The following is a 13,658-nucleotide window of genomic DNA, read 5'->3' on the forward strand; positions in this document are numbered from 1 at the left end:
CACAATACCTTAATGAATTTATTCAAGTTAGTTCCATACATGCACTTTTCTTTGAGAGTGCTCTTCTTTTATTTATACTTTTGATAGAAAAAGGTTCAAGACTACTTTATGATTTAAATTCATTTTTGGAAGTCTTTATAGCCACATTTGGAGAAAGTAATGAAGAAGTAGTAGCAAAGTTCAAACTTACATCTTGAAGACAAGGATCACATTTAACTACCACATATGCTATTGAATTCCAAAATCTTATTTGCAACATGGATTAGAATGACAAGGCCCTTTTCAATCAATTTTAATATGAATTTAAAGAATATATCAAAGATTTATTCTTAATAATGTCAAAAATAGACTCATTAGAGTAATTTATTACTCAATCTATTACATGCAACAATCAATTTTTTGAAAGATACTAAGAATAAAGATTTGATTGGAGAGGTACAAATCAAGTCATGGCAACAACTTCTTAGTTCACAAAAGCTTATTTATCAAGACCAAAACGTATGCAAATTGAAATAATTTGTTTCAAACTTCTTATTGAGCAAAAAAAGATTGTGCTTATATTGTGGAGAATCTAAACACACTTCTTGACATTATCTAAAGAAACAATGTAATTATAAAATGAGAAGTATAGTTGCCAAAAAAGACAATTTATTGAAAAATAAGTTTCTTCAATTACAATGAAGACTATGTGGCTAAAATCTTATACAATATCTAGTAATGATCTTATCTTTTCATCAAATCTTTTACCTTTTTTTATAATAGAAATTTTTTTAAAACCAAAAAATTACAAAGTCTTAGCCTTAATAGATTCAAGAGCCTTAGCTTATTTTATAGACAAAGATTTTGTTAAAAAATAAGAAATATTTTTATTTAAAAAAACCAAATTTATGCACTTAGAAGTAATTGATGATTGTTTGTTATATTTTAGAGATGCTACGTATAAAATTACTATTTTAGATGTAGCAACTAGTAATCATAATAACTTAATAATATTTAATATCATTAGATTTCTTTTTAATTTAGTTATTTTAAGATTATTGTGGCTAAAAAATTATAACCTCTAAATAGATTAGATTTCTTGTAATCTTAATTTTTTCATATTTTAACTTGAGATTTTACTAGTGAAGTAGAAACTTATAAGTTTAATACATCCAAATCCATATTGGTTCATGTAAGAGTTTTTATGTATACTACCAAAGAAGGATCAACTTTTGTTATATATGCCTCATCTATTTTTTATAGAAAAAAAGATTTTAAGTTGCATTCCAAGCAAATATTGAGATTATTAGGATGTTTTTGAAAAATAGAAAATAGATATTCTTATAGAGCATCCTTCTTATAATTATTCCATCAATCTTTAAGAAAGATCTCAACCATCATTTGAACCAATTTATAACCTATTATAGAAGAAGTTGGCTATACTCAAAAAGTACATGAAAACTTGGCTAAAAACTTCAATGGCCATTCTAAATCTCCAAAAAGGGCTCTTATATTATTTATAAAAAAAAAAAAAAAAAAAAAAAAAACCAATCTTTGTAGATGTGTGTGGACTATTGAAGACTAAATAAAATTATCATCAAGAATAAGTATCATCTACCTTTGATTTTAAGACTTCTTTATTAAGTCAATCAATCAAAGATCTATATCAAAATAGATCTATGAAGGGCATACAATTTAGTATGCATTAAAAAAGAAGATGAATAGAAAATTGTATTTTAAATTAGGTATAAGCAGTTTGAATATAATATCATGCCTTTTAGACTTACAAATATACCAGCTATTTTTCAACATCTAATAAATTATAAGTTTCTTGATGGCTTTATCATCTGTTATTTGAATAATATCTTAAATTATTTTAAGAATATAAAAGAGCATAAACTTTATATTTATTATATATTATAAAAATTAAGAGATATAGAATTATATTTTAAGATAAAAAAGTGTGTATTTTATACTATTTAAGTTGACTTCTTAAGATACATCATTGCAAATGATGGCTTTATGATGGATCCTAAGAAGGTCTACACTATCATAAATTGAAAGATTTCAAAAATAATTCAAAACATGTAATATTTTTTAAAATTTTCTAATTATTATTAGATCTTTATTAAAACAAATTCTTCAAATTGTAATATTGCAATGATTTTGAGCATAATCAAACTCAATTTGTACATGATTTTGCAATAATCAAATATTTTGGATATAACAAGACTTTGAAGCTAATATTGAAAAAAAATTGGTAGCTTTAAATATAGAAGGCAGTCAAAGACTTTGTATAATCATGTGATATTTGTTCAAGATCAAAAACTTCTTCTCATCAACCTTATGGACTTCTTCAGCAATTACTTATTTTGAAATAACCATGGTCTTCTATTTCTATAGATTTTATCACAAATCATCCAGTCTCAAATTTGTATGATTCTATATTCATGATAATAGATCATTTTACCAAGATGGCATATTTTATATTACGTACAAAATGTATCACTAGTGAAGAAAAAACTAAGCTTTTTCTTAACAACATCTATTGCTATCATGGATTATTTAAGGATATTATATTGGATAAGGAGATTCAATTTGTATCAAGATTTTTAAAAATTCTTTTTAAGATTCTAATCATAGACTTAAATCTATCTTTAGCTTCTCCTCTTCAAATTAATACACAAATAAAGTGCATAAACTAAATTTTAGAATAATATTTGAGGTATATCATTAAATACCAACAAGATAATTACACATTTGTTTTTACTATTAACAAAGTTTGCTTATAATAATATGATATATTTTTCTACACAATAAATATCTTTCTTTACTAATTATAATTATCATACACAACTTCATGATTTTGACTTTTCAAAAATTAATAATTCTATAATAGAAGATTTAGCAAATTATTTATTTGAGCTACATACAACAATAAAGGCACAACTAAAAGAAGCTCAAAAACAACAAAAGATTAATGTAGATGCTTATTGCAAACAACAACCTCAATTCCATATTGATAACAAGGTATAGTTACTTTGTCATAATATCAAGACTATTCATACTGGTAACAAATTGGATCATGGTAGACTTGGACTATTTCTTATTTGTGAATAGATTAATTCAATTACTTATTGATTGTATCTACTAGAATGTATGAAGATCCATCTTATATTCTATGTGTCTCTTATTGAGCTATACAAAATAAAAGATATATCAAATAGATGTCAAATGCCACCTCCTCCTATAAAAATGGATAAGAATCAAAAGTATAAGGTGGAAAGAATCTTAGATTTAAATCAACACTAAAATAGGTTAGAATATCTTGTTCATTGGTGCAAATACAATATTAATAAACATACATAGGAGCCAGTCAAAAATCTTACAAATGTACCAAAGAAGATTAATACTTTTTACTGATGATATCCATCAAAATCAAGAAAAAAGATATCAAATCTTTATTGTAAAAGAACTGCAATTCACAAAAGGTTGCATTCAATATTTTATCCTTGTTTGTAGTTTCTATATATTTGTGGTACTAAGAAAATAGAGAATCAAGAGCCAATAGATTCAACTCAAGAATTGTAGTTTGCTAACTTATTAAATGAGACATTGCAATTACCACAATCTTCAAGATGAAGACCTTCAAGAATGATATATTCTTCCTCAATTAAATGATAAGATACAATTCATTTCATATCATGACCTTGAAAGAGATTCTTGATGTTTGGTGATTTTATTGGAGGTAGGAATGACTCTTAATTGTATTACAAATATTTTATTTGAAGGAAGTTACAAAGGCTTCAATAATGATCAAATAAGAAGGTGGTCTTTTTGCTCTAGAATGGGACATTATTGGTGGCTAAGAGGACTTATCAACTTCTTTTGAAAGAAACAAAGATCAAAATATGTAACAAATATAATTTGCCACATCTTGGCCTTCTTCAACATGTAATCACCGGTCCTTGTGGAACTTGTTTCTAATAGAAGGAATAATGTCACAGACATATATATTTACTTTAATAGTTATCTAGATATTATGAATAAATAAAAATATGTTAATTTGATAACATCTTGTAGGAAAGTTTTTTAGAAGCTTTACAGATGCGATTTCACCTTTGTACATTTTTATAGGTTATTGATAGGTTAGAAACTTGGCTAATAAATTAGCCAAGTGTCACACGTGTTGATAACTTGTGATACAAGCTAACAATATAGTGTACATATAAAAAACTTACCTTGCAAGTTAAGACATGTGTCTTGCAAATTAGACACGTGTTGGAAGTCCTGTAAAATGTGACTATGTAGCTTCTAATTAGATAGTATATATAGAGGCAAGAATGAAGCCTTCTTTACTCTTATCAATCCCTTTCTAATCCTTTAGTCTTGTTTCAAGATTTTTTAGTCTTTTTGTCTTTGACAATAGCCATTCTTGTTTAATATCATACCAACTTTGAGTGATTTTTTAGTCTTTTCAAGTAATATAAGAATGTATTGATCTTTTAATTCTTTAAGATTCATATCCTTGACACAAATCATAATTGTCTTGCTGAATCAATGAAGCAAAACAACAATAATTTATGAATTGCCAATCCAACCAACACCTAATGAGATCTTTTTATACTAGCCACAAAAGAAAAATGTGAAAATAAAAATAAAAATAAATTTTGATAGAAATCCTTCCATCCTGCTAGTTTAGACCACTAGCTTAGATAAAAAATCCACTTGGTTTAGAAGGTATTATAAAATTTAAAATAGATTAAAAATATTCAACACAACATTGATAAGATTGTATATTTTGTTGGGCAGTACCTACCTAAGATAGAGATAATTAGATAGGGAGCAGTCCACCAGATAGGGAGCAGTCCACCTTAGCTGCCCACTTAGATAACTTATGTTTCATTCCGATTTATCCAATTGAGTAAACCTGCCCAATCTTGAGGATTATTTCCAAAACCTAAGGCGTTTATTTTATAACGTACTTATTTAAGTTTTTTTTTTGTAATTAATAAAAATTGTGTTTACAAAGTAACAAAACATTAATGGTTCCATTGTTGAATATATATATATATATATATATTTATATAAATTTTATGTATCTATTTATTTTTTAGTAAAGATTTCTCTAGGAGTGGTCAAATGTGCACCATGATAATATATATATATATATATATATATATTAGGAGTTTTATGTCGCACAATCGGCGTCTGTTCAACCCGAAGTTTGCTCATCGCCTTAACCTAGGCGATCTCATGAAATGCATTGATTCTTAGACTGCGTTGGTTTGCATTGCAGCGATCGCGTGCACTCACGGGAGAAGTTTATGAATTGCCGCACTGAGGGAATTGGGTATTTTGTGGCGTAGCCTCGTAGGCGATGGGTGTCCATGGAGCTAATGGGACACAACCCTTGGAGTGTATCGACATGGCCTCTCCGGATAAGCACTCCAATGCAGCTCGAGTCCGGAAGGTTGTTGCGTTTTCTCGGTCGTCGATTCTGTTTGGGAGTTGTGTGAGGGGGTTTGCGAGGTGGATCGTTTAGGGTTTTTTGGGCCACCGTGCAGCATCATCACAGGGGAGCCAGTTTCTTAGATTGTGAATGTAGCCGTGGATGTCGATGATGTGTTGTTGCGAGTCCTTTTTCTATTGATTTCAGCTGGGTTTTCTGAAACGCGAGACTGGGCTATATTGATTTGGAATAAGTAAGTGTTTTGTAATTTCATGTTGTTCTGGTGAGGGATTGTTCGTGTACAAGCTAAATGAAATTTCAAGCTCCATCTGTAGAAGTTTGTTCTCTGTTTGCAAGCTCCCGCAACCGTCGATAAAATTACGTTAATACTGTCGAATTGGAGTGGATGATTGATTACCATGTCATAATAAGAAGTCTGAATTCTTAGAGGGTGGATTAAAGGAGGATTTAGGTTTTACTCTCACGTACCTGGGATCTTGAGATGTGCAGGCGTGTGTGACCTCCGGGTTCTTCTACATCGTGAACCATGGAGTGGACCCGGTATTGTTAGAAGAGGTTTTTACACAGAGCAAAAATTTCTTTTCTCTACCATTGGAGGAAAAGATGAAAGTGATCCATGATAAGAATCACCGAGGTTACACACCTTTTGAGGAGGAGATTCTGGACCCAGACACTCAATCGAAAGGTACTTAAATCTTTCTATTTACATTCAATGCTCTCGCCCATAAATCATCATTTATTGATAGTAAACAAATTTGCTATCTAGTCGATTGACTTCTCAAAATGTTTTTATCTGGAAAAGATAATGTTGAAGTATGATGACTGAATGAGTAGGTGATTCGAAGGAGGGTTACTACGTCGGGGTTCCAATCCCGGAAAGTGATCCACGTTCAAGGAAGCCTTTGCATGGACCCAATCAGTATCCTTCCCCGGGTGAAGTGTTGCTTTGATTTAATCTCTTTTATTCCTGATGTTTTGACTTGAAGCTTGAGCTTTCTATAGAACCAGGGCGTTATAAGTTAACCATTTTATAGCAGTTTGAATTTTCCTTGGAGCCGTGCTTAGCATTGGAGAATTTGTGGATGCAGATGTGCTACCAGGATGGCAGGAGACCATGGATCATTATCATAGCGAACTCATGTGAGTTACTTTTGTACGTTTTGTGTTGCATATAAACTTATGTCTCATCAATCAGGCTCTACAGGATGCAGGAATGCTGAAATCAGATGCGGAAACCAAGATTTTGTCACGGTTCATGGTATTAGCTGTGAATCGTGGCACCCTATGAACATACTTGTCAAACGTTTTATTGCAGAAAGCTATCGAAAAGAGTGTCTCGGTTGATTGCTTTGGCACTCAACCTTGAAGAGACTTACTTCGAGAAGCCAGGCATCACTGATGATCCTATGGCAAGTTTGCGACTTCTTCATTATTCCGGTCAGTTTGACTTTTGATGTTCTAGAATTCAGTAGTCCTACCTTGATGTTTTTGCACGTTCTAACAAGGACTAGCATCACTTATTCAGCAACGAGTTGAAATGTGTCGATTGCTAATTCGATTGGGATTCTTCAATCTCATCGAGATTTTGAATTGGTCTCATTAAACGATCAAAAACCTTCTTTCACACAACTCTGGGGTGTGCAGATGAGAAATCAAATGTTGAACTTGGAATATATGGAACTGGTGCTCATTCTGATTATGGCCTGATTACTCTTCTTGCTACGGACGACGTGCCTGGTCTCCAGGTCCTATTTTTTAACCGTCAATATTGTTTTGTATGTACGTATAAGTTGGCTGCATCTGTGTTATCGGTCCTCAATGGATGTACGTCATGACAATGTGTAGCTCTTATTACAACTATCTCTGTTAAGAATGGTCATTGTCTGCTTATCAGCTATGCTGGATGTGTCTATGAGTACAAGCGGCATATTATAATGTTCTTTTGATGATGTTGTATATAAACATCAGTTCTGATTTTGCAACGTCCTTGCTGTTAACAGATTTGCAGGGATAAAACTGCAGTACCCCAGGTTTGGGAGGATGTCCCACCAATGAAGGGGTGCGTGGCAGGAGCAGGTCCTTTATCTCTTCTGGTTTCTGCAAGTTTTCCTTGTTTATCCTGGATGCGACCCCTTCTGATCAGTGCCGTTATTTTCATCTTCAGGGCTTATATTGTGAATTTGGGAGACATGCTTGAAAGATGGAGTAACGGACTCTTCCGGTAATACACACATTCATATAGTAAAACATTAGACAATCTCCTCATATGACCTGAATAAGTTGCCTTGCTCCAAATAGAATATGTTCGGTGCACTTCTACAGATGTAGGTGCAAGAATCCTTGTATCCAACTTGCCTAAAATTGAGCCTGTATTTTCTGCCTGCAGTTCAACTCTTCACCGAGTCGTAAGCCAGGGAATTGAGCGATACTCGGTAATATTCCAAATGAATAAGTTGCTTTGTTGTGATTGGCGCTCTGCTGAATATTTGATTTTAGAGAAAGAAAAAAGGATGTTGCAAACAGGAGCAATTTGACGACATTCCAATGACTTCAATATGGACCATTCTTCTGCTTTCTGTACAAATGATGGACCCTCCTCATCTAGACAATTTTACTAGATCTTAATCCTCCTCTAACTTTGGACGTGTGAATGAACTACAGATACCCTTCTTCTTTGAGCCCAATTATGACTGTTTAGTGGAGTGCCTTCCAACTTGTTGTTCAGAGAACAACCCTCCCAAGTGAGCCTTAAAAACTCTGGTCTGGCTTAGGTCTTGATTATTATATAAATTTCTCTTTGAATCAATTCATGTTTGTACTTGTTGGAGATCCCTATGCTAATCTCAAAGAGTAGAGTAAAAGAAGAATGAAACCTTTCTCCTTTGTTTTTCTGAACTGCTTGTTCTTGTCACATTATCTTTTGCTTGCAATTTCAATCAGATGAAAGATGCCTCACACCACCTCCATTTTCTGCAGGTATCCACCCATGACAAGTGGAAACCACCTTTTGAGCAAGTACAAACAGACTCACAAAGGGTTTGTTTCTGACCAGAAACTTGGATCCTCAGATAGTTGAAGGTCGATAGTGTAAAACTACAGTTTCATGTCCGATGAGCTCTAGCTCATGTAATGAAGATCTGGTTAGTTGCCTACTTTTTTTTAGTTGAGTAAATATTCCTATGTCCACATACTATACTCATTATTCTCTACCACTTCTAAATTCATAAAATAATGCATTTGTATTGAAAATTCCTTATGATTGAATATAATTAAACAAAGAATGACCATTTGCAAGATTTTGTTGTTTTCTTCAAGTGGAGCGGGATATTATTTTACATGAGTTTTTAGGATTTAGGATATATATATATATATATATATATATATATTGAATATATTATTTAATTTATTTCTAAATTTAAAATCTTTAATTAATATTTTAAGGATCTTGTTTATAATATTTATGGAAGTATATTGTTTTTTAAAATTTTACAAAAAAGTTGCATCTAAACAATTATTATTAAAAATATATTTGATATTTTTATTTAGGCATTAAATTATGCCAAATTAATCATCAAAGATTAAAACTTGAAGAATGTAATCAAACATATGAGATGTGTTTTAAAGAAAAATGTCATAAAAAGAAAGAGAATGTATGTGTATTCAAGAAGAAATTAAACTGTTCATTGTCAAAGATAGGAAAGCTATAGATTCTTGAATGTCACGGCCATAATCATGTAAGCTAATAATTACATATAGAAATAGGTAGAAGTAAGTAAAAGTAGATAAATGTAAGTTAATTCTATATTAAATATTATAGAATTAACTTACTTTTATCTACTTTTACTTACTTCTACCTATTTCTATATGTAATTATTAGCTTACATGATTATGGCCGTGACATTGAAACTAGATTAGAAGCAAGAAAGTAATTGATAAGCAAAAAATAAGCCTCACTCTTGCTTCTAGATATAATATCTAACTAAAAATATACATGTCAATATTTTATAATCATTTTGTACATATCTAATTTAAAGGACATGTATTTAATTTATAAGACAAGTTTCCAATATATGTCTCACATAGCTATCTTGTAAAGCAAGTGGTCAACATGTACAACACATGACAAGTTTGTTGACTAAGTTTTTAATATAAGAATCACCTACAAATACTTCAAAACTTAAATTTATATCTATAAAACTTTAAAAAGCTTGTCTATAAGCTATTATTAAATTCATCTACTTCTATCTAATTCTTTTTATTTAAGTAAATATTGGTATTAATATGTATGTCTGTGACACTATCCTTCCTTTCAAGAACAAGTTTCAATTGTAGTAGTAATTAAATATTGATGAAGTTCAAGTTGTGACAAATTATATTTGCTACATATTTTAATCTTTATTTTAAAAAAAATTATTTGATAGGTCCACTCAACTATCAATAGTGTCATATAATAAAATGAAAATACTACCATATTACTTGATCATTTTTGGGGCCTACATAACCTTCTTCTAATTAAACATTTGTAATACCATTAGATGTGGTTCTTACATCTAATAATATCACCAAATATTAAAAATTTCTTCTAAAACTGTGCTACTTGACACTATGTATATTGACATTTATTTGAAGAAGAACATGTCTACTATTTGAAGATCTTCATGTCTACTATATAGTCTTAAAAGTTGTCACAATTTCAATAGCTTATTTATTTGATATAATATTTTTAGATAATTTATGATAGTAATATAAAAATATAGTTATTTCTTGACTTGTAATAGTTTTTGTATATGGTACAAAATGTGCCATCTTAGTAAAACAATCTACTGTCATAAATATAGAGATATAAGAGCTTAAGATTGAAAGATCAATGATAAAATCCATAGAAACAAAAGACTATGGTTGTTCTTATATAAGTAGTGATTAGAAAAGTTGATAAGGTTGATGACAAGGATTTTTTAATATTGAACAAATATCATGTGATTGTACAAATTCCTTGATTATCTTTTATATTTGAGATGACTAAAAATATTTTAAGATTAATTCCAAGATCTTATTTTATCAAAAATATCTTACAATTGAAAAGTTGTAATAAGTTTAAAGAACTTGTAATTGTGCTTCATTTTTTGGAATATATAAGCATCCTTCAAAATAGAGAAGATTATTTTTAAATTTCAGCTGAGAAATATCATGAAATTTAGAAGAATTATTTTTAATATCATACACAATAGGATCTAATGATACACTTCATTGAAACAATCAAGAGATATTGAATTAACAATTAATGTTGATTTTATTACTTAAAGATGGAATTACTTTGGCTTCAAAAGAATTATTTGTTATTGATTAAAGGCTATTTTTTTATTCAAAATAAATACTTAAAATGGATATTTAATAAATATAATTGGTTTTATAGACAATAAGTGATATTGAATACAAATCTTAATAAAAACTTATTTCAATGGGCTCAATAATAATTTAAAATGTGTGTTAATATAAAATACTCAAGATTTTTTTGAATTATATAAAAAATCATTGGACTAAAGTGCCTTCAAGATAATTGTGCTATTTTAAAAATAAATCTACAATTAAAAAAGAAATTTTTATTATTAATTTTATAATTAATTTCAGCTACTAAAAGTTTTTTTAAATGAAAAGCTACATGATGAAGTTTGTCATTTGCTCTTATATGGTACAGTGCCACACTTATATCAAAATTTCATGCGTTTGTTTTTTAATAATGAATTGAAAAAGTTAACATGATATAAGATTGGTGCTACAATAAAAATTGCTTTTAAAGCTTCAAATGATACTTCAACTTCTTTATTCCACTTGAGTTTGTCTTTGCAAATCAAACATATAAGTAGAGCTTCAACTTGAAAAAAGTTCTTGATAAAAATCTAATTATAATTGATAATTATCAGGAAATATTAGACTTCTTTTATTGTTCTTAGAATCTTTCAATCCATAGTAGTCTAAATTTTCTTATAATCTATTATAAGACCATCATTTAAAATGATATATCTTATGAAATTCACTTGAATTATAAAAAATACACACTTCTTTATCTTGACATACAATCTTACATCTTTAAGTTTTTATATTATACTACAAACATAAAATTTAATTTTTTTTATCTTCTTAGAATAGATTTAAATTTTTTCAAAATAACAAACAATAATATTGAAAAATATTATTGATTAGATGTTAAAAAATAAATAATATATTTGTGAGTCAAAAAGACATGATATTATATTTAAAATGCCCATATTTGGTTCAAATAGCAATCTTCTATTCATCTCCTTTTTTAAATGCATATCAAGTTATATGCTCTTTATATATCTATTTTTATATAGATATTTTTTAAATTTATTTGATCAATTTTTTTAATATAAAATATAAAAGAAATATATTTTTAATAGTAAAATTAATGAGTTGTTGATAATTTATATGTTTTATCAATTATTATTGTAGTGATCTGTCTTTTTTCTTTACAAACAAGATAGAAATTCTTATTAGAAATTTTGAATGGCATATGAAGTTCTTGGCCAAGTTTTCATCTATGTATCTTTTGAGTAAAGCCAATTTATTGTGTGATAAGCTACAGATTGGTTTAAATGACAGTTAAGCTTCTTCATGAAGGATCAATTGAATAATCATAAAAATGATATTTTGGAAGAATATATGCATTCTTCTTTTCAAAGACATCTTGATAATCTTTATACTCAGTTAAAATGCCACTAGAAGTCTTTCTATTATTAAAAATAGATATAACATAAATAATAATAAATGACTTTTCTTATGTAACATATATGATAGCTCCTACACTTATAAATTAAGATTTTATTGTATCAAATTTATAAGTTTTTACTTGATTAACAAAAATCTTGATTATATTATGGAAATAATTAAGATTTTAAGAAATTTAAATTATTTAAAGATTATATTTTAAAACTAAAATAAACCTAAAATGACTAAATTAGAATAGGCTATAATAATATTAAATACCACCAAGATATTATGATCATTTATTGCTACATTTAAGAATAGTTTTATGAATAACATTCTTAGAAGACAAAAAACAACCATCTTTTATTTCTATATGTATATACTTAATTGTCTTTCTTAATGATATCATATTCTTTTTTTTTTAACAAAGTCTTCATCTAAAAATCAATTTGAGACTCTTAAATTTTAGAAAGCAAAGGCTTTGTAATTTTTAGGTTCTGAACAAATATCTATTGTAAAAGAAGGTGATGGTTTTGAGGAGAGAATATGACTTTTAATAAGTATTGTATAAGATTTCAGCCAAACGATTATTATTGTAATTAGATAAATTTATTTTTTGACATATTATCTTCTTTAATAGCCATACTCTTTATTTTTAGGTTACATTGATCTTTTGGAAAATGTTGGACAATGTGCTTAGATTCTCTACAATATAAGCACAATCATTCTTCACAACGTTAAATTGTTCTTTGCTCAATAAGAAATTTAAAATGTACTACATCAATTTGAATGTCTTTTATTTCCAAATGTCTGTGTTGAAAAAACATTGGTATTGACGCATACTTGTGCAATTCTCAAATTAAAATATAAAAAGACAATTGTCATATCTTATAGCAAAATCAATTATTTGACTCAATGTTTGTGGATTAAATAAATTTAGCATCAATTTTTTTACCTCATATTATAATAAATAGAAAAATTAGCTTACGAGTGTGATATCATCTCACTTGATATCAATTATAAGTTGACAGAATTGTAAAACATATAGCAATACTAAATAATTTTCTAGACACAAGATGCAAATATTGTTGGTTGCAACACAAATTGTACCATGTTCTCCATACATGAATCAAAATTTTGCCAAAAAATCCTCCAAATTACTAAATATTAGATTGTATTGTTTAAAAAAAGATGAAAATCATGATTAAGCTGAACATAAAAGTAATATTTTAATAAAATTTATTTGTGATCATCCTATAAAAAAAATATATTTATTATTATATTTATTGAAATAATTATTCAATTATATATACTTTAATTTATAAGTTACTTCATAAAATGTATCATATTATATATATATAGAGAGATTATTTAAGATTTATTAGTATTTAAATTTATTAAAATATGATGGTACATATGCTACAAATAAGAATTATAAAATACTAAAGAAAGTTTTGAAATCACTTTTTTGTATATTTGC

The 13,658-nt window shown here is 28.3% G+C and overlaps 1 protein-coding gene across 2 annotated transcripts; it reads left to right on the plus strand.

Annotated features, from left to right (window-relative positions):
* Nucleotides 1-5,259: 5,259 nt before the first annotated feature.
* Nucleotides 5,260-8,749, plus strand: LOC112283153 (azadirone synthase LFS). 2 transcript variants are annotated; one of them, XM_073534694.2, is made up of 11 exons: nucleotides 5,260-5,684; nucleotides 5,942-6,137; nucleotides 6,287-6,385; nucleotides 6,541-6,592; nucleotides 6,768-6,889; nucleotides 7,097-7,197; nucleotides 7,453-7,511; nucleotides 7,617-7,673; nucleotides 7,839-7,884; nucleotides 8,114-8,193; nucleotides 8,429-8,749. In XM_073534694.2, the coding sequence occupies exons 2-11, from the start codon at nucleotides 6,056-6,058 to the stop codon at nucleotides 8,526-8,528; spliced, it is 798 nt and encodes a 265-aa protein (XP_073390795.1). In that variant the 5' UTR covers nucleotides 5,260-5,684; nucleotides 5,942-6,055; the 3' UTR covers nucleotides 8,529-8,749. The 2 variants fall into 2 exon arrangements, with proteins under 2 accessions (XP_073390795.1, XP_024377282.1); XM_024521514.3 differs by having other exon boundaries at nucleotides 5,260-5,452.
* The last annotated feature ends 4,909 nt before the right edge of the window (nucleotides 8,750-13,658 follow it).

Source organism: Physcomitrium patens, chromosome 6 (genome assembly GCF_059467195.1).
Source record: "Physcomitrium patens ecotype Gransden chromosome 6, ASM5946719v1, whole genome shotgun sequence".
NCBI classification, from domain to species: domain Eukaryota; kingdom Viridiplantae; phylum Streptophyta; class Bryopsida; order Funariales; family Funariaceae; genus Physcomitrium; species Physcomitrium patens.

What these genes read in the sequence shown, in the direction of transcription:
- LOC112283153 (XM_024521514.3), top strand. Translation starts at nt 5,360, where the DNA reads ATGGGTGTCCATGGAGCTAATGGGACACAACCCTTGGAGTGTATCGAC. An exon ending in CAATCAGTATCCTTCCCCGG is followed by an intron (nt 6,386 to 6,540) that starts GTGAAGTGTTGC and finishes TTGTGGATGCAG; the next exon opens with ATGTGCTACCAGGATGGCAG. An exon ending in GCGACTTCTTCATTATTCCG is followed by an intron (nt 6,890 to 7,096) that starts GTCAGTTTGACT and finishes TGGGGTGTGCAG; the next exon opens with ATGAGAAATCAAATGTTGAA.